The sequence below is a fragment of the Fusarium redolens genome (genome assembly GCF_020744475.1).
Source record: "Fusarium redolens strain MPI-CAGE-AT-0023 chromosome Unknown BKA55scaffold_9, whole genome shotgun sequence".
NCBI lineage: Eukaryota > Fungi > Ascomycota > Sordariomycetes > Hypocreales > Nectriaceae > Fusarium > Fusarium redolens.
In genome coordinates, this window is record NW_025763672.1 from 1,395,146 (window position 1) to 1,416,072 (window position 20,927).

A 20,927-nucleotide genomic window follows, 5' to 3' on the forward strand; every position below is an offset into this window, starting at 1 on the left:
TAAACAACAAACAATCATTTCCCCTCAACTCCTTCAAATTCCTCTTCTTACAACTTCACTCACTATCTCAAATGAATTCTTCTGAGAATCTGTGCACTTCATCTATCGACGCTTCTTTCGGCCCTTTTGTTAGCCCTGAATGTCGCGATGGCTTCGACTTCACTCTCGTCTTTGAACAATCCATTCTCGTGCTGTCTCCAGCCGCTCTTCTTCTCATCCTCGCTCCCATTCGTCTTTTTCGTCTGAGGAATGTCCCCGTCAAAACAACTGGCCATCGTCTTCGCACTGTCAAATTGGCGTTGATCGCTCTTTTGGCCGTGCTTCATCTCGTGCTTGTCGTGCTTTGGGCTACCCTCCCGTCAAATTCGCGTCTAGGTCGCGTTTCTGTCGCTGCTGCATGTGTATCATTTGCCTCAAGCTTGATGTCCTGTGTCCTCTCTCGTGCCGAACATGCCAAATCTCCTCGTCCATCGTCTCTCCTGAGTCTGTTTCTCACCGTGTCTTTGCTCCTTGATGTTGCGCTCCTTCGCACCCTCTGGCTTGTCCCTATGAGTGCGGCCATTCCAGCTGTTTTCACAGCGGCCTTTGCCCTGAAGGCGATTCTTGTCGTTCTTGAAGGGTGGAGCAAAGCTCCATATCTTGTCGCCGGCTCCGGGGTCCACTCTCCCGAAGTCACGGCCGGACTATACGCCCAAGCCGTTTTTGCGTGGGTGGCTCCGTTGCTGTTGACGGGATTTAGCAAGCTTCTACAGCCAATGGATCTGTTTGAGCTGGATGAGGACATGGGCTCGGCGGGACTGATTGACGGGTTTTGGAGGCATTGGCATAATCAGAAAGGTTTGTCTATTCCCTTCCCCCCCTTAGATAGCTATATAGTATTACACTTTAAACTCTTCTGTGATGTCCATGTACTAAATGCTGGCTTAGCTCCGGCTCGCAAACACCGACTGATCTCATGTTGCGTCACGACACTGCGACGGTCTATCATTGCCGTTGTTCTTCCTCGCCTGGCGCTTCTGGCATTCACTATATGCCAACCACTCATTCTCAATCGACTACTCGTATTTCTCGACGATACTTCTCAGTCTATCAACATTGGTTACGGTCTCATCGCAGCCTACGGCCTCGTTTACTCAGGCATTGCTTTTTCACAAGCACTTTATTGGCATCGCAACGCTCGATCTGTCACGTTATTGCGTGGAGTTTTGGTGTCTGCCGTTTTTTCCAAGGCAGCCGATCTGAGCATCACGACGACAGACGACTCGGCGGCCGTGACGCTTATGTCCTCTGATGTAAGGCCACTTTTAAAAAATTCTGTATTGGACTAACTATTCGATAGGTCGATGTTATTTTAAGGGCTGTCAGAGAGATCCACGAGTTCTGGGCAAATATCATACAGCTTGCCATAGCTACTTGGTTGCTAAGCACTCACATAGGCTATGCTGCTTCAGGTCCCATCATAGTCTCACTCCTTGCCTTGGTTGCCACTGTTCTCGTTTCGGCTCTGGCACGCAAGTACCAGATATCATGGCTAGACAAGACGCAGAAACGAGTTGGTCAGTTGTAGTATCCTTTGATCTGTCATAAACTCACTAATATTGGTTAGGTATTACTTCTGCCATGGTTGGACATATCAAGAGCATCAGATGTTCTGGTCTAGCTCAGAACCTATCAGACACCATCCTCAACCTCCGAGCAGACGAGATCAAAGCTTCACGACCATTCAGAATTGTTAGCAGCGTCACATCCGCAATTGCTCAAGTTCCCTTGCTCGTGTCTCCCGTCGCGGCATTTGCTCTCTTCCAAGGGGTTGCCTCGGCTTCCGGCGAGACTCTTCATGCTACTAGACTTTTCTCCGCATTGTCCCTGATCATTCTCCTGGCACAGCCACTATTCTTCATGTTTGAGGTGATTCTTGACATGAGTGCTGCTTTGGGCTCCTTTGAAAGAATACAAACTTTCTTGACTCAAGAGTCACGAAGAGATCCTCGCCAACAACAATCAGTTGTAGAGTCGAACACACCTGATCAAGGAGATAGAGAGTCTGTTGAGCTACAAATACTGAGAGAGCCCTCATTGCAATCCACAGCAAACTCCAGTATGAGCGATGTTGTTATTCAACTTTCCAACGCCAATATCTCATGGTCAGAGGATCGTGTCATTCTTCGAGACTTGTCATTTACCGTGGGCCGCAATCAGTTCGTCCTACTGCTTGGCCCAGTTGCGAGTGGCAAAACCACTCTACTGAAAGCGCTGCTTGGGGAAGTTCCCTGCACAACTGGATCAATCAATATTCATAGTAAGGGGATTGCCTGGTGCGAGCAGAGCCCTTGGCTTCTGGTATGACTACTACCCGATATTTTTTCTTGTTTCCAAGCTAACGCGCCAGAACCAAACAATTCGTAAAAACATCATCGGTTACTCTCACTTTGATCCTGGCCTATACCAAGCTGTTGTCAAAGCTTGTGATCTAGAGAAGGACTTCAGTCAACTTGCTCAGGGTGACGATACCGTCATTGGCAGCAAGGGGCTGGCTCTCAGCGGAGGTCAGAAGCAACGAGTTGTAAGTCAAGACCAAAGGAGTAATCAGCTATATACTAACCTAATAGGCTTTGGCCAGAGCTGTCTACTCAAAACCTCAGGTTGCTCTCTTCGACGATGTCTTTAGTGGGCTGGATAGCCAAACTGCCCGTACTGTGTTCGAGAACCTCTTTAGCGAACGAAGTTTGCTGAGGCAGTGGAATACGACAACTTTGCTTGCGACTCAATCAGGTAAAATGGTCCACGAATTATTAAAAAATATTTGCTAACCGGGTAATAGTTGACTTTCTATGGTCTGCTGACCACACCATTTGTCTTAACAATGACGGAGAAATCTCCGAGCAAGGCATATTCTCCGATCTCAAAGACACTGGTGGATACGTGCAGTCCTTACTGAGAGACAGAGTCCATGGGGTGGAAGCCTCAGAGTTTGCAACTGACGATATCAAAGAACATACCACCAAGCCAGCGCAAACGGCTTCAAAACAACAAGCTAATGAAGGTGATTCACGTAGACAACGCGGAGACTCAACTGTATATCGATATTACTTCAGCAGCACTGGCGGTCTTTTCATGGTAGTTCTTCTCGTACTGGAGATAATCTGGGCTTTTCTAGAAAGCTTCCCAAGTTGGCCACCTACTATTTAGTTATTGTCCGAGATACTGACAAGACTAGCAATTTGGCTGAAATTTTGGTCTGATGATAATGCAAATGGAAACGACCGAGCGGGTTACTACCTTGGTATCTATGCTGCTCTTCAGGTCACCGCAGTCGTCTGGTTCGCAGTTCTTATATGGTATTCTATAGACATTCTCCTTGGACTTAATGGATACTGACTGTTGTAGGTTTGTTATTGTCTTGGTAGCAGCAAAATCCGGAAGAGCTTTGCACAAGAGACTATTGTCTACTGTAATCAAGTAGGTCTATGAATTGACCCGGGTATGGATTGCCAACTGACCCTTCTAGGGCGCCCTTATCCCTTTTTACCACGACAGACCTGGGGTCCATCACAACACGGTAAGCTAGTATCGCAAGAAGTCGTTTCGAAAGTTAACACAGGAAGATTCTCGCAGGACATAGGAATGGTAGACAACCACCTCCCTCTTGGTCTCGTTGTGACTCTCGCTAGTAAGCCAAAACCCCAGTTCACCATCTAAAAGCTTTACTAATAGAACAGGTTTCTTCGGTGTCATCGCCAAAGCCGGCCTCCTCGCCTCCTCGAATCCCTACATAGCAGCTACCTTTCCTCTTCTAGGAGCCGTCTATTTCTACCTTCAGCGTGGTTATCTCCGTACCTCTCGTCAACTGCGTCTTCTCGATCTCGAAGAGAAAGCCCCTCTGTACACCCAATTCCTCGAAACACTGTCCGGTCTAGCAACCATACGAGCCTTCGGATGGAAAGATGCAGTTATAGAAGCCAACTACACTCTCGTAGATCGCTCACAGAGGCCTTTTTATATCCTCATGATCGTTCAGCGCTGGCTCGTCCTCGTACTCGATCTGACCACTGCGGCTCTGGCTCTTCTTCTTGTTGGTCTCGCCGTTCGCCTTCGTGGGGCGGTCGATGTAGGTTTAACGGGTGTATCTCTCGTACAGCTGGTTTCTTTGAGTGAGACTGTCAACATTCTTATTCAGTTTTGGACTTCTATTGAGACGTCCATTGGTGCTGTAGCTCGCATTAAGCAATTCGCCGAAGAGACTGGCGAGGAGAACTTACCAGGAGAGACACACGAGCCACCAGTACAGTGGCCTGACAAGGGCGCTATACAGATCAACAACTTGACGGCATCGTATGGTGATGGCGATGGAGACGCTATTAAAGCTCTTGATGCAGTCAGTTTGGAGATCAAGGGAGGGGAGAAGGTAGGTATTTGCGGTCGCACAGGAAGGTCAGTATTTTCACCCTAATGCCTCTGTCGCTAATTAACCATCTTCTGTTCACAGTGGAAAATCATCTCTATTTCTCGCTCTTCTTCGACTGCTAGATCCTTCGTCTGGCAATATCATTATCGATGGAATCTCTCTATCTTCTCTTCCTCGAGAGACAATCCGTAGTCGTCTCATCACTCTGACGCAAGACCAGTTCGTCCTCCCCGGCACGGTTCGACACAACGTTGATCCGCTTGGTGTCTACTCCGACGTCGAAATCAAAGAAGTACTTCATCTTGTTGAACTAAATGATGCGATCGAACAACATGGGGGCTTGGATGCTTCGTTTAACCAAGACACGTTGAGCCACGGGCAGAAGCAGCTCTTCTTCCTGGCAAGGGCAGTCCTGAGGAAGAACGACGGGAGAATCGTTCTTCTCGATGAAGCAACGAGCAGGCAAGTCGAACGAACAATACAATTACGAGATAAGGAACTAATAAAGCCATAGTGTGGACCAAAAGACAGAAGAGACCATCAAGGCCGTCATCGAGAACGAGTTCAAACATCACACCGTCGTGTTTATCACCCACCGTCTGAATACGATCATTGATTTCGACCGCGTAATTGTGATGGACAAGGGATGCGTCGTCGAGCTCGGTGAACCAAAGAGTCTGCTTGCATCAGATACCAAGTTCAAAGCTCTCTGGGCAACTGGACATCGATCTGGAGCATGATTCGCTGATGGACAAATACTGGGAGAAAATATATATGCTTTTATGAGTTTTCTGTCTATACATCATCTAAACTGTCGCGTTCTACGACAATAAACCTTCCCTTGCCTGCTCTCATGGTTCTAATGTGTCTTTCGACATCCTTGGCCGTTTGAACTCCCTCTCTATAGCGCAATCTCTCAGATGGCATTGCATCAGGACCAGGAGTCCACCCTGTGTAGAGCCGAAGCTCAGTGACCTTGCCCCAGTGATCGGCCCAGTTGACAAAATCATGCCCAGTTTCGGCCATCAGGGCAGGGAACCAAGGACAGCAGCCTGTAAGGTCAAGAAACTCGAGCGCATATAGGTTCTTACTCAGCATGCGCAATACGAGTAAAGCCTCACTCCAATCGTGATCAAGTGAATGTGAATAAAGGTTTGTCCCTCCATAGGTAAAACGGCCTTGCGGACTCGATACGGTGGCCAGACGAGATCTCGGTGTTAAGCACGGCTCGGGCCAGTACGCCAGACTCAAATGCGTGACCGCGGTAAGCTTGGGAGACAGTGAAAGAAGCTGCTTCCATGATGCGGATGAGGCATGCCCGGGATGCAAGGCGAGTGAAAGGTGGGTGAGGTTGGGCAGCAAAGTTCGGGGAGGGCTTGGAATGCTCTCGGAAACGTCCCAGGATTCCTGTAGTTCTGTCGTGGGTTGATCTTCTCTGGCAGGGAATAACAAGTCACTGATCTCTTTCAGTTTAATTGACCGGCATGCGGAGCCCGAAAGATCGAGGTAGTTTACTTGAAGATTCGAAGCTGTTAAACTATCCAACTCAGCCCCATCAAAAGTATCTGGTGGTGGCAGCAGAATGACCTTCAAGTCACTCAACGACAGCCCAGCCTCACTGGCGATTCCAACATAGCGGATTAGAGCTGCCTTCAAATGGTTGGGCACAAAGTACAGATGGTACTGATTGTACACTCTGTGGAAAGCCCACTCGTATGCGAGTTTCTGCAGCACGATGTCTATCAGACTTCCACGCTCCGGGAGATAAGTTCCCGGTAAACAAGTATCTTCCAATCCTCTTGCCTTCAGCCGCGACTGGCTCATGGAGGAGGCCTCATGAGCAGCATCCGATGAATTACGGGCGACCCAACTCCTAGGCGGAGGAGGGCCAGCAGGGAGTCTCCTGCCATTGCCATCGAATCTCTGACGGACAAGACGGCGAGGAGCGGGGGCCGGTGTGTCTGGGATCTGGAGTATCTCTCTGATGGCCGGGGGTACACTGGGAGCAGCAGCAGGCAGGGCTGACTGCGAGCTAGAGGAGGGGCTGATCGAGGTACGACGCAAGTTTGCTAGCAACTCATTGACGCTTCGGGAGGGCCTGTCTGCTGCGTATTACTTGTGAGACTATGGATACCACGCGGTTTGAAGATATGGGGGAGAAAGAGGGGGGGTTGAAAGGAAGCGAACCGAGAGGTGGCCGGACGCCGGACGATTAAGAGGAGAGCAGAGGGAGGGGCGTGTGCTTGTGTCAGTCCAGCTGCACAGGCATGATTGTACAGCACAGAATGGCAAGCAAGCACTGCAGCACTCACCAGAGTTATTCGTCGATGTTGACGCAGTCGGAGAAGCCGTTGAGACTGGCTTGAAGGACCTGATGTTGTTCCTTTTCTTCGGCATGCCCGGGACAAGCAGTGTACTTCTCTCTACTACTGCTACTGCTGCTTCTGCCTGTGCGGTGAAGCTGAAGCTGGAGGAGTGAGAAGAGAGAATCAATCAGTCAATCGAGGTGCGACGTCGCGATGAGGGTATTTGTCTATTTGTCTAGGATGGTGTATCAGTCTCGATGAGTCAAGTACCGTAGACGCCCATCGTCTGCCTAATTCTGAGTCTCGCGTGGCAGTGAGTAAGTGATTGAGGGAGTGAGTGAGTGGTTAGAGTGGGAGTCGAATTTGACCCAGAAATGATGAAGGATCGAAAGAGTCATCGTCAATGAATGGGTCCCTCATGAGTCCTCAGGTAACCAACAATTACGTCTTATTTCGCCCATGACGGCAGTTCCAGGCTGGTCTTAGTGCCCCCACAGGCGCCAAGCCACTGCCGATGGGAGCGCTCAAGTCATCGGACCCCTGCTGCCCTGATTGATAGTGGATGACTGCTGGACATGAATAGCTTACAGTAAAGAGTACCTAGAAAGACATAAATTACTATCTAGGTACCTACCTTATTGATAGATGATATCGGCAGATGTGTCAAAATCATGACAAATATGAATAGATCACAAGATTGCCAATATTGATCATTTGACAAACTCCCCCAAATGGAGTTGCTATCAAGCAAAGATACGATACCTCCATGCACTCCATGCTTCGCTTTCACTCATTCGGTATAAGACAATGGATTCGATAGTCCATGTAAACCTGAATCACCAAGCCCAAACAATAACGTATAGTCTCCAATCCTGTTTGTTTGCTTCTTTGTGCTCAGTGAACCAACCCTTTCACGCATCATTCAGGACCAAATGCATATGCAATGAAATGTCGTGTAATAACTGCACTCTCTTGTCGTGGCTTTTGCCTTGAAAAGCCCCACTGGCCGGCGATGATGTGCATATGGATGTTCAACTACTCACCTCAACTTACACGACTGCGCTGGTCTAGGATTGATACGGACGCTATTATAATGTGCCAATCGCTGATCTGGACTGTACTCACCCTTGGAATGGGGTCTATTATTATCTTGCATTAGCATATCCAATACCTCATCTATTGGTCTCTAGCTAATGCAAGTCATGAGCATGGCAGTCAGATTATTTCGTAAAGAATCTGATACAGCAGTTGTCAAGGGTCTTGAATGCGTGCGTATAGGTCGGAGCAGGGATGTTAGATAGACTGTTCGGATACCTGCATGCCTCAAGAGTAGGAGCATCAGCATGAGAACTACCGCTACATCATCCTGCAATTTCTGTTGGTCATTTAATCATAGAAACAGTTATCTGTCACCGCTAGTTGTCTTGGTCATGTTTGCTTATCCCAGAGACCAATGCTTCAGAAAGCGATAGTAAGGTAAACCCGGCAGTTCTTCGTTGCCCCCATTAACGATAGGATCTCCATCCTGGATGTGATGGATCACCGGTTCCTGAATCGTCTGGGTGTTCATCGGCAAGGCGCCGCCGCGAACTATGGACAGCTGCGTGCCAAGTTTCATCCAGAAAGCTGGAGGGTTGCACAACTACCTTCGCCACCAAAGTTCATATACTCCTGAACTTGGTCATCAATGGTAATGCTTCAGACCGCACCGTCGTGTCCATGTTCAAGAGGAGAAAAGATTATTTGTTGATATTCTCACCAAGTGGCAGCTGCTCGTTGCTAGTGATGACCGGTGAGCAACAGCCGAATCACGCTGATTGGAGGTATATCATTTCAAGTCGGGGTACAGTAAAGGTATCAACTTTGATAGGCAACCCGTAATGGCTACTATATCACAACATTCTGAAAGCAAACTGCGAAGACACATCGAGCTGTTATCGAGGGCCTAGACTTTGGTCCGGTTTGCCTTGCCAGAATGTTGTAATTTCCCCTGGTTCATGATTAATTGGTTACCAAATTAAATTTTATTTGTACTACCAAGCTTTTCCATGTCTCACAGAAAGCCTTTCTCAAAGAGACCTTGGCTGTTGGCTCATGCTCAAACTGCGGAAGGCTCAGTATCAGGATCCCATCGCGGATCCAGGAGCAGCATCCGGTGGAGGAACACCACAGAGGGCCCACTTGTTGGTCAAGGCCTCCTTTTTTGCTTCAACTCCATACACTTCGAGGTTAGCTCTTGTCGTTGGGTTTGACAAGATGCTCAATTGGGAAAACGGAAGCGAACAAATCTGGCTAATCAGTCCAATTTGAAGCAGAAGACGGATATGCAATCCCGAAGAATCCAGTAAGTATTCTCCGGTGTTCCCTCATGTCAGGAGTGATGATAAAATGAATATTGGCTATTGTATCGAGATTTGATAATGAGGCGTGTTGGAAGAGTCGTAAGAAGGGACGCCTACTCAGTTGAGGGTGGCGATATTATCCCTGAACATGTCCAAGCTACTTGGAGAGAACTAGAAGGACTGCTGATCTGGGGTAGGAAGGTAAGACCCCTTCCCAAGTATACTAACGCCACTTAGATTAAGGATAATCCTGGAGTAAGGCATTCAAGAATTTTTTGATTCATCTCCAGTTATTACCTTTCTTGGCATTAGACAGCAGCGTCTTATCTATACCAAGAAGATACAGTCAACTCAGAGAGCTCCCTCTGCCTGAAGTTGACCCAGCCAATGCCGGTTCTACAAAATAACTAGGGGGTAATAGGGTGAATCCTTTCATGCAGATGTTCTTCATGCAAAAGACTTATCCCGATTAGGAGTAGAACAACTTGATTGCAAGGCGGATTTTGAGGTGGGAACTCATGTCAAGTAATCTTCATTGTCTCTCCTCCAAGATTCTGTCTTGATTCTGCATCCATTAAGTTATGTGTGACCCAAAAACGATCTCGTGCGTTCTTGTTCTCGAGAGGATGTTGGTGTGTTACTACGGATTGTCAGCCCCCTTTTCTGAAAGATGCCTGTTCAGAAAATGTCGAAAAGTAAGTATATTCTGGTCATATGGAAGCCTCTTTACCATATGAAGCGCCTATGCTACCTGTCAGATTTCTTTGTCCACTTCGAGATCACCAACAAGGCAGGCGATGTTAATGTCCGTCTGTACTGTAATTCTTAGTCTGCCTGATGTAACAGAGTTAAAAGGTTAAAGAACCTTTGTAACGACTCCACTGGCGCATGTCGTGAACCAACAAAAGCCTCACCTTGGCGCTAATATCAGGGTTTGAGTAGAACGTCCGAAGAATTTGCTTTAGGCAACAGGATAAAGCCCGTTCTGCTGAGTGTCTGCATAGGACAAAGCACTACGTGATCAAGTGCTTCATAAGCTGTAAGTGTTGACTTTCAGACCATTCAATCGGGATCGAGATGTCAAATCAAGGTTTCCTATTGGATCCGTGAGAACTCAATGGACGAGATTGTCCAGGGCATACGTAGGATCTTCACAGGGGACGTTGAGGCACATGTACCTTAAGGTTAACTTACATTAGAAGGTGCAATAGATATGGTTTGAGTGGATCAAGCGGGGAGCCCACACCGTTGGCCTCTGACAAGCGGCAGTCGAAAGGCAATAGAATGGGGGGGCTGAATGGCGGGGCATCTAGTATCGCACCGGGCCTTCCAATTTCCATGGTATGGCCGTGTCAGCCAGTAGCATTACAAAGCTCTTGGCTTAGACAGGGAAAGAGCCATGTGGAAGATGGGGAAGGCTCGACCGGTCAAGGATAACTGCCCCGTGCGTGACAACTTCGCTTGTTGCCGCCTTTCAACCCCATCCTCAGACCTCAACCTCCACTAAGAGCCAACCTTGACTTGAGCGTCCAGTCCCTCCACCCCATGCAATACGCTCGCATCTTCCACCAAGACAGGACAGTTATGGCGCGCTCATTACGTACCTCTGATGATTTCTCTTACGCAGATTACGGTCCCTCTGCGGCCTTTCACCATCTGCCATCCGAGCTTTGACCCAGCGGTAGCCAACGTTTCATCCGCCATGATCATTGCAGCTCTGATCAAGATCAGGACTACGCACGAACACCACTCTACCTTAGCATCGGGTTGACCAGAGGGCTGGGTCCAACCTGGCTGGTATTGCACCCAAATTAGCACTGGCCCAGATGCGGTGCACACAAAGCCTGCCAGCCCTTGTTGATTTGTTCCAGCCTTCAGCCTGCATCCCACCAAATCTCAGGGATTATTGACACTGGATCCAAAGATGCACATGAGCAGAGTTTCGTGGTTGCTGTTCAAGCCCACTACGTAGAGGTCGATGCTGTTATTGGCAGTTCCAGCCTCAACTTCCTTGTCTGTTGGTGCAACACCCTCCTGTAGCTTGGGTGCACCACTGGCCTGCCTTTTTGCCTATGGTGTCGATTTACTGCCATCACTGCCGCTGATGTCGTTGCCGCGCGCCGAATCACTCACAGCGCACTCCTGCTTAATGATTGTGTATCACTTTCTCGCTGCAGCGTGATTGTGCCATCTCCAGCCTCAATCAGCATCCTGCGGCAGCAAAAGGAAGTTTGATCGACTTGAGAGTCTGGAAACAGTCATATGTCACATTCCACAGAGATCTAACTGGAATCGCGCCGAACGGTTCAAACTTTCTGGTCTCAACTATTGCAAATGCGCGCGCTTGGTGCTTGTAGCTGTTCTTTCAACGGCTTTAGTTTCACCACCCCTTTGACTACAACAATTACACCGCGGGCCACAACCGTTGGTCTGAAAGATACTCTCGATGGACGGCCCGATCCGACTCAAATTCGACCCTCATTCTCATTCGCCATGCCTTCGTTTACTCGTACCGCCGGTCTCTTTCTCATGACCAACCATGCTTTAGAAGACAAAGCAATGACATGTTACCCTTTTCATCGGTCCCTCAAATTGCAAGCACCAAGTATGCTCTTAGACGTCCCATGTGCATATCAAGGGCGACAATGCCGCTATTGGTGTCGGCATCAGCAGCTTGTGCCAACCAAACCAGGTCCTGCTAGACGGGAACCGACCGAAATCAGATTGCTACAATGATGCTTTATGAAGAATACGAAAGCTTGTAGCCTGTCATTCTGCGAGTCCATGAGCTCTGCCGCGTCTTTTTCTGAGCAAGCTAATCAGCCCTTGGACCATGATATGGACCTGCGTCGCCCCCTCCTCATCACTTCGGGTACGGAGGTGTCTTATTGGCCCATCGACAATCTACGCAACCATTAACGCCCCCTTCGGAACTTCTGATCGTAAATTCGATGGCCTTTGATTTCGAACTGGTCCACAAGAGCCTTCGGCATTGCCCTGGCCTGGTCATAGCATTAAGCCCCCCACCAGTAAGCCGTTGGCCGTCGTCCCCATAGATTTCGGTCTCATGCTGACCCAGAAGTGTTTTGCCGCATCCGCCGTGCGTGGAGATGAAACCTTTCTTCGGCCTCACGTGTCGTTGTGTAAGGACGACTGGGGCCTTCAAAGCCTGAAACATAGCCTGGGCATCTGACAGGGGCCTGTCGATCTTCTTCGCCTTACTCTAGACAAGTATGTCAGGCATCAGATGTCATGGCGTCAGGGTTGAAAGCCACCCGGCCATCAAAGTATGTGGATGGGGCTGACAAGAACCGAAAGCTTGAATGCTGAGGGTGGGATGCCAATCATGGTTGGTTGGTGCCTTGATCACTTGGCGACTGTACCTTTATCCCTGGCCGCACTTGGATGTGTGTAAAATTTCCGAACAGACATGGACCTGATTGTCGATCATTGCGTCAATTGCATTGGTATCGAGCAGACGGTTCTCGCCGTTGCTTTCCCCCATGTCTCTTCTAGGTGAGGGGTTTTCGACGCATCTCGACTTCGTATCATAGACAAGTCTGCCCAGGAATCAGGCACTTCGATCCCAGTGGCTGGCTTTTGTCCCTCCGCCGTACAAACCTGGCCTGCTCTGCGGTGTTCCGTCTATAGCGTCCTTCTCGTCAAAACAGGACCTCTCCCAATCAAAGTCGTGTTTGTGGCGTATCGTAGAAGCATTGACGGCTGGGTACTTGCATACTTATGCACTCGTACTGGCGTCCGGATTGGATTATAGTGGTCTTCAGGCTCAGGGCAGCGTCCAAGGCCGTACCCTACTTGAAGTCCCAAGACTACAGCTGCCGCTTTGTTATGTCCCGAGGCTGATATCTGCGTCCGCCCTTCAAGGAGCGACGAACCAACTACAAGCATACAATGAATTGGACACTGTTGATCGAGGCTAGACTCGGTGTATGCATCTTGTTCTCGGCGGCCAATATTCGCTGCCGTCTTACGGCCCGTGAGCTCAATCAGGAATGAATCTGAGCAGGGCTCTTAAGATCTTTGCTTGGTCCAGATGGCGAGAATCGTGGAGGATTTGCAGCATAGCCCTGCACTTACACGCGGCTTCCTGCTTCTAATTGTTACCGTGGGCTCCATTAACATCGCGGCTCTCCACTGCTGCCAGTCATTTGCGGTTGGGCCATCCATTACACCGCCATGGCATTGTGGAAACAATTTTGACTATCTATGAGATGCTCAGAAGTCTATCATTTCAATAGTACTGGGGGTTTTGAGCTCCCCATAACTTGCATGTCTCCTTCCCGTTGTCTCAGGCTCTGCGCAACCTCAAGTCTTCCCCCATTCAAAGTCCCTGCCCCCAGCCGGTGACCCCGAGTCTGCTGTTGTTTCTTCGAGACTTTCGGCAGGCTTCCTTCTTAGGACCTAGCTCCTTCATTGTCTGCTTCTCACTCAGTCCTGTGCTACATGTTCTCATAATCACCCCCTAGAGCCTCTCGATTCTTAGTTCTCAGTTCATTCCTGTACGATCCAAAGTCAGCCACCATCACTTGAAATCGAAGCGTGGGTATATAGACAGCCAGATCCTGCACTCGTGCGGTTGTGTCTTGTCTACAGCTGTTATCTCTGGCAGTTCACCTTCTTAACACTGCACTTATTGTTTGTGACACCATTTGTCCAGCGATACCAACATCCGACCCGAGACCGAAGAGAGCAACATATATCGAATAACTTATTTGTCGAAAGAAAAACAAAAACGCAACAGTTATCTACTCAGTCTACTGAGTAAGGCAAGGGTGAGACACGACTATTGTTTTCGACTCCGATGCTCATGATCAACCCCCGATATCATTACCATCCTCATTCCAAATTCGACTGAGGAGCCCCAAGTTGTCCATTACCTAAAGCTCGCTCGACTATCAGCTCTTGAAGTCGGAACTAACTTCTTCTCGGCTCGTTTGTTGATGCTTGTGAATAAAGTCCCGCCTCTGAGCCAGACTGGACTGTTCCATGATGATGCCGGATACCGCCTCCGAGCCTATCAGTATACAATCCTACACAACACATATCGGGGAGCGTTTTTTTTTTTTTTTTCCCAGGAAGTCAATAGGGTACAACGGCTCATTCTTTGACAAAAGCTGCTGGTCCTTGTAGCTGACCTCTATGTCTCCCGAGCTGAGGGCACTGTTTGCTTATTCATTGCCCCATCTAACATCCCAACGACTTGATCGGCCTCAATTTTGATCTGGAAGGCAACCTGAAGCTGATACGAGTGCATAATTAGGCTCGAGAAACAACAAGAACGCAGGGTGCCGATGCCCTCGTGATTAGCAACAGCTGTACTTAAAGCAGACAAGTGGCTCGCTTTGTTTCGAGGTATGCGGCTATACCATTCATATTGGCCAGGGATAGCCATATATGTTGCTATTTAACCCAAGCTAACTATGAAGACTTTAGTCGAGTGCATGATCCGTCCGACTGTCCCGCTTCAAGTGTTATTCACTGAATGACAGAGGCTGTGTTGCCTGCCTGAAAGTGCGCATGAGTTCTCAAATTCCCAAGGTAAGATTAATTAGTACTGGCCCGGGTGTGTCCAAGAGTCTCTGCTGCGTTTGTACCTTCCAGGGCTCGGCCAGCCAGTACTGTTGGGGTGGCAGGTTACATGCGAAAACCCGCGTGCTTCGTCTGTGGCTCGGCAAGTCAAATGGTATGTGTGAGCTTTTATCGTTTCGGTATCTAAATCCCCCCCCTTTTCAAGTATATGAGAAACAAAGTCTGCACCCGCTGTCCTAGCTTTACGCTGCTCAAATCTGCAGGTCAGTTGTCACAGCATCTTCCAAGCGCCTCACACCGCGAGGCGTTCATGTCTGCTGGCTATCCTGTGATAGGCAAGCATCTCTTGAGGAGCGCCTTGGTCAAAACAGGCTATAAAGGAACTTAAACGAGTGTTTGTCCACTGCAAGATGTTAACGGTGTCATTCGAGCCAGCTTGTCATGTTTTGCCGCGTTGTTTGTGTTTCATGCACCAAGACAAGCAAGCCGAAGATCTTGTCCATGGAAAGGTCACCGTCTGGTCTTCCGAGTTCCACCAGACGTGATTGTATGGCGTATGAACGATAACAAGCCAGCGCTTATGATAAACATGAAAAAGGGAGCAAAAAGCTTGCATGACCTTAGATATTTTATGAGATTCCATTTGATCATCACTGTTATCACTGACTAACACGAGACTCAGCTTGATCGAGCAGATAAGTTTGCGACTCGCCATCGCATCGCTGCCAGACTTGTAATATGGTCGAGACGTGGATATCCACAGGTCTCATCGAGTCTCCTGGATATGGTCACGGATTGGCGTCGCAAACGGGACCAAAGGCTAACATGAAGCCTCTCAAACAGGACTACGAATCTTCGACGCCCACCATGGGCTACATGGATATGGCGACGCATACCGGAGAGATGAGGTCAGTCTTGTTCACATTTTTCCTTTGCTGTTTCCTGCGTGCATTGTTTTTTTGGTGCTGGACTACGTTACGACACGACTGCTTTGACCTGTCTTCCTCCCCTTTTGGTAGTGACTTCTTTTCTCCTACGTTTATATGCACCTGCTCTGTGTAGCTTCTGTCGAATCAGTCATGTTGCACTTGACAATCCCCCATTGACTTTCGCAATGGTGAGTGGTTCGGCCTTGTTCACGAGTTGTGAGCTAGGAGCTGGGGCCATTGATCGCCCAAGACGCTGTAGCCCAACCAAACTAAGGTATGCCCATGTCGTTGGCGGCAAAGGTCGAGTTACAGTTCTCTGAAAAGTCACCATTGAATATTCCTTCAAAAACATCATTTTTATCTTCCCTGCATATCAGTCGCCATTTCTGTACACTCCTTCAGCTGCTATTCTGGCGGGCCTCAACCTTGGTGGCGGCATTAAGCCAGGCTCTGGAAAGAACTGATAGCCCTTAACTTAGCAACTCACTATCTTCAACTCCCCTTGCCTATCGCTACAGAACCACCCCTGTCACCTTTCCTTTCTTTTTGCTCTGTCTTAGTTCATTCATCAACCTAACTATGACCATTGTCTCTCTCTTTCTCATGCTCGAGGGGACCCCCACCAGATTTGTGAAACCATCAGCTGGGGGAAGTTCCTCTCACGCAATCCCCTCGCACGTTACCAAATTATTCAATTGCTGCTTTGTCTTGACCTCATCCACCTACCTGTTCTCCATCTAGATAGATGTCAGGCAGGGTTCCATCACAACTGGAGTAACTGGCAGCGAGCGCAGCCCTGTCAGCCATTTTCTGTCAAGCATTCCATTCCCCATTCTTTAAGTATTACACAAGATCCTCAACCCAGCCTCCCCTCTCTGGGCTCCTCAATATTATATCCCCTGTTGTTGCCGGCAGAGCGATCCCCTGGCGCATCTACTCGCCTGTCGAAAATTCCCAAGCTGGCCAGTGAGTCTCACAGGCTTTCACCGTACTTGCTTGCTCACTCGCTCGCTGGCATCCCGTTAATTCGGATCTCTCTCGGTGGCTTGTCACAAAGCAATGGATAGCTCTCTTGGTTTTGACATTGACGCCCGGGGTGTGGCATTCGCTACCTTGTCCGGAAACTAGTCCTAGTATCTTTCCAACCCTATCCCACCCATTCACTGGCTACATTGCTACTTTATTCGAGTTTCTGCTTACTGCTACTTGCTGTCTACTGCTTCCCTTTCGCACGCCCACTGCCTACCTTACCTACACTGCAGTCTGCATCTACCTACCTATTCCACATTGACTGCACGCTGCCCCGTGTCAGCGCCCAGCGCCAGTGTCAGTGCCGGTGTATATTGTTAGTGCCAGTGACAGTGCCGCGAGCTGCTGCATTGGCCATCTTTGTAGCCTCTCGAAACTGCTCGGCGGGCTTTGTGGCACACCAACGGCCGACAGTATTACCTGACGTGCACCTCAAGCTGTGACACGGGGAACACTGTATTTCCAGGACATGGCAATACAGCATCTCTGTGGCCGCGTCCTTTTGCCGTTGTCGCTGCCACTGCCAACTGCCACTGCCGTGCCGTAACCTACCTATCTACCTGACGTTATCGCTACTCATTTCTTCTGCTTCCGTTGCTGCTCTCTGGTCAGCTCGAGGTCGTTTTGCTGATGAGGCGCCAGATACCCACAGGAGGCCAGTACTTCTTTGACGATAGAGCCCTCTCAACCTTCGTCGCTCTTAAACCTATTCCATCCGCCGGTCCTCAGCTCTACCGCGCAGTACCCCCAGGACGGAAGTGCCTTTTTCCAGTCTCAAGCGGCTGGTCATCATCATCTCTATCCGGGTATAGACGTCCGCTCTCGACTGGGTTCCAAGTACGTCCTCTGCTTTCTTCTTGATTCTTGAGCCCCTCAGCCCTCTCATACTCATCTCTTCCTCACCACCCAGGTTGAGGATCACGTCGCGACCGCACACCATACCCATTAGATCTCATACTTCTCTTCCCTTTTTTCTTTGGATCTCCTTCTTCTCTGACCATCTCGTCTCCTGTGTCCAAGAATAGACAGAGACATGAGCTGGTTGGACCGATTATGATAGACGCCGAAAAGAAGCTCTATCGAGCATTGCAGACAGAGTAGGAACTGACTGCTGCCGGCAGCAACTCATCTACGACGGGGATGGCACATCCCTATCCCCCTTCGCATCGCACCCCAGGCCTCCCGCACCCTGGTCCCCCGATCAGTACTCGAGAACAGTACGGTCCTGCTACGCCAGGGTTTAGGAGGCCATCCGAGCATTCTGTTCGATCGCCCTCCTTTGCTACACAGCCAAGAGGAAGACATCCGCTGTCGCCAACAATAAGCCCCAACGCGGGCTTCTCAGCTCCAAGTATGGGCTCGAGCGGGTACGGCGGTAGGCCTTCTCAGAACAACATTCCTCCCCTGCAACCAGTTCACATGCTGGGAAGCCTTCAATACAACGACGGCGCAGGAACACCTGTCAAGGTGGACATTTCAGGTATCATTGACAAAGGTTTCTTTTTATCGGAGAACGAGTGGACATGTTACCGGAGGAACTACTTCTCTTGCGTTTGCTCCTTTTCTCTGAGCCCTCACATTCCCAACGTCACTATTCAGTACACTGCTAGTGGCTCATCGCAACCCGTTCCGATCTTTGGATTCGCCATGTCCATCTCCGCAGTTGTCTCCGACAATGAGCAACACAACATCGAGCTGGTACAGCATACGCCAAAGAGAGACAAGGGGCCCATAATGAAGCCCGAAAAGGTGCGGCTCAGCAACAAGCCCCCACAGGCAAGCCACCACCTCCATATGGGCATGTTCTCAGACTCGGTCGTACCCAACCGCCCTGTATACCCCGACAATTTCAGCAATCAGCCTGGCAGCCAACAGTTACCTACAGAGCATACGTTTGAACGCATTCAATTCAAGCAAGCTACCCAGAACAATGGGAAGCGCAGAGCTGCTCAGCAATACTACCAACTGGTTGTCGAGCTCTGGGGCGAGGTCGCTAATCAGAGCAGTGGCGATCAATACGTCAAAATAGCTACGCGTAAGTCGGCCAAGATGATTGTCCGAGGCCGCTCGCCAGGGCACTATCAAAACGACAGACGCGGAAGCCAAAGCAGCGGACCTGGAGGGTCGTCGGGCAACATGGGAGGCTACACTGTCAGCGGCGTGGCCGACTTCAACAACCCCATGATGGGCGGCCCAAGCTACGCCACTGGTGGTTTTGATGCCCGCAGCAGTCTCTATGGTGTCCGTCATCACGATATACCGCACGAGTCGATGATTCCTCCGGAGGATTCCAAGGCCATCGGCACGACCCGAGAGTACCAGTACTACCCAGCTCCGATGTACGATGCGCAGAGCGACCGGATCGATCTATTCAATCCCCGTGGGGAACGCGATCACAACGTTGTGCCGCACATGGCCACCGGAATGGACATGAGTAGCAAAATCAAGCATGACTACGACGGCGCCGCTCTACCCAGCATCTTCCACCCACCAGCCCAGATTAATGATCGTCCGCCAGGACCCTTCGAGGGCAAGTCAACCTCGAGCGGGTACTACCCCATCCCATCATCCGGCATCAACATGACCATGACATCATGATCGGCTGCTACAAGATGTTACCAACATTGCAGTGTCGAAGTTGGCGATTGGAAAAGAGGGAGCGCATGACCAAGGAGACACGAAGTTGTCGGCGTTCACGGACCATACTAAGGCGTTACGGAGTCCAGCCTGTGTCCAAAAAATGGAAGAAAAATAAAGGCAAAATCTCGACACAAACATCAGCATAGTCTGGAGCAAGAATACGAGCATGGCATTGCATAAGTTTAGGGTTTGAGCCCTAGAATCTCCTTCGTTTGATAGCATGCTGACGCTCTGCGAAGAGAGTGGTCTTGAATATGCAAAGACGGGCAGAAAAGCTGCAAGTCATAACGACGTGTACGACAAGAAGCTGGGGAAATGAGATGCCAGGTTTTACCTGACATTTCGGGGGCGAGCAAAAGCAACATGGCGAGAGAGATTGTACGAGGAGCAGAACATCAACAATGGCAATAGCAACAACAGCAACAAAATGAGGCAGCAGGACAGACAAGAAAACTTGAGATCAGCAGGTCTTGTCTTCTCTCTCTCTCTCTCTTTCTGTTTTTGGGGGCGAATGGAAGAAAGGAGGATACCCAGGGTGCATTTTCTTTTCACTTCATATGGCACATGGTTTCGTCACTTTTGAACTTTTTAACTGAATGTAATTCTTGTCACTTCACTTCTTTCCTATCCTATTCTTGTCCCAGGATACAGCAGCTTGTTGGCTGTGGATACTTAGCTTCGTGTTTGACGATATGGCTAATGGCTTTCAAAATTTACCTGGGAAGTTGATGAGTGGTGTCTAGCTTGCGGGAGAAGGCAACTGACGGTGGGGGCTGAAGCATCAGGCAGGAGGATGGCGTTGAGACACAATGGCACAGTGAAGATAGAGGGATGAATCGAGAATACGAGGCTAATAGGATCGAGACACTGTCATGCCACCTGCATGACTAGGTCCTAGCAGGGTATATATTCAATGAAAACCCGGTTTCCCTCTGGTGCAGCCGCGACGGTCACGGTGGAGTGCAGTGCATAATGAAATCTGATGGAATGCAGGGCCCCATGGTAGGGTATGGTATGAATGATGGGTTAGCTAGATGTGGTTGGATGCTTTGTCTTGATTTCTGTCTGGCCTGATAATGACAACTTCCATTGATGAGATGAATGAGGCTGGTGTGTGATGATTGACTCGCAAGAATGTCCCTTTGAGGAAACTAAACAAAGCCTCAACAAAGGAGCCAAGCCAAGAACTCACAGTCTTTGTCGGTCCTTGGACACGGCTCTAGAGTCCAGATTCAAGGTTGCAGCAGATGTAGGGCTGTATCTCCGATGAGAGGCGCATGCATTCTTCAACTGGTTTAGATGCAAGGGTGCTAGGCTATTAGCTGGAGGTGGAAAGACATGCCATCCTTGCTATATCACATCAGTATGCACAAGCATGTATATGGACAAAAACGTGCTATTAATGTTTGTGGTTGAGGCTACAACAAGGTTAGTTCGATTAAGGTTACCGTCCGCACGCTAAACAAAACACGTTTTTTTACCGGCGGGAATGGGCCGGACCGCTAATTCACAGAGGAAGACGCCTTGACGGTTTTCAATTAGTTAGTTCTACGGGGATTGAGAGGACATAAAAAAAAAATAGTTGAAATGAAGCTATGGAGTTTTGGGGTCACGACAGGCCGAGCACGCACAGAGCGGGAGTACCCTACGTAGATGATCCATACTTGATTACCTATTTATTTCTCTTCTTGTCATTTTAGGGCGGGGACAAGATGCGAGATGATGG

General features: G+C 49.3%; 4 protein-coding genes across 4 annotated transcripts; 3 read left to right on the top strand and 1 right to left on the bottom strand.

The window, feature by feature from the left end:
- Positions 1-71: 71 nt before the first annotated feature.
- BKA55DRAFT_691090 (P-loop containing nucleoside triphosphate hydrolase protein) lies at positions 72-5,145 on the top strand (the record flags this gene model as incomplete). The annotated part of the gene is made up of 14 exons (XM_046199608.1): positions 72-837; positions 928-1,292; positions 1,340-1,556; positions 1,607-2,340; positions 2,390-2,563; positions 2,610-2,772; positions 2,822-3,169; positions 3,218-3,338; positions 3,388-3,459; positions 3,509-3,559; positions 3,606-3,670; positions 3,720-4,431; positions 4,487-4,871; positions 4,933-5,145. The coding sequence occupies 14 exons, from the start codon at positions 72-74 to the stop codon at positions 5,143-5,145; spliced, it is 4,386 nt and encodes a 1,461-aa protein (XP_046048774.1).
- A 25-nt stretch (positions 5,146-5,170) lies between these two features.
- Positions 5,171-7,196, bottom strand: BKA55DRAFT_570493 (uncharacterized protein). Its single transcript, XM_046193007.1, has 2 exons — positions 6,718-7,196; positions 5,171-6,507 (listed from the first exon to the last, which is right to left on the bottom strand). The coding sequence occupies exons 1-2, from the start codon at positions 6,800-6,802 to the stop codon at positions 5,201-5,203; spliced, it is 1,392 nt and encodes a 463-aa protein (XP_046048775.1). The 5' UTR covers positions 6,803-7,196; the 3' UTR covers positions 5,171-5,200.
- A 1,524-nt stretch (positions 7,197-8,720) lies between these two features.
- On the top strand, positions 8,721-9,220 carry BKA55DRAFT_570496 (uncharacterized protein). The gene has a single exon (XM_046193008.1). The coding sequence runs from the start codon at positions 8,806-8,808 to the stop codon at positions 9,019-9,021; it is 216 nt and encodes a 71-aa protein (XP_046048776.1). The 5' UTR covers positions 8,721-8,805; the 3' UTR covers positions 9,022-9,220.
- Positions 9,221-17,201: 7,981 nt separating this feature from the next.
- BKA55DRAFT_570508 (uncharacterized protein) lies at positions 17,202-19,388 on the top strand. Its single transcript, XM_046193009.1, has one exon. It carries the CDS (start codon positions 17,702-17,704, stop codon positions 19,157-19,159), a length of 1,458 nt encoding a protein of 485 aa, XP_046048777.1. The 5' UTR covers positions 17,202-17,701; the 3' UTR covers positions 19,160-19,388.
- The last annotated feature ends 1,539 nt before the right edge of the window (positions 19,389-20,927 follow it).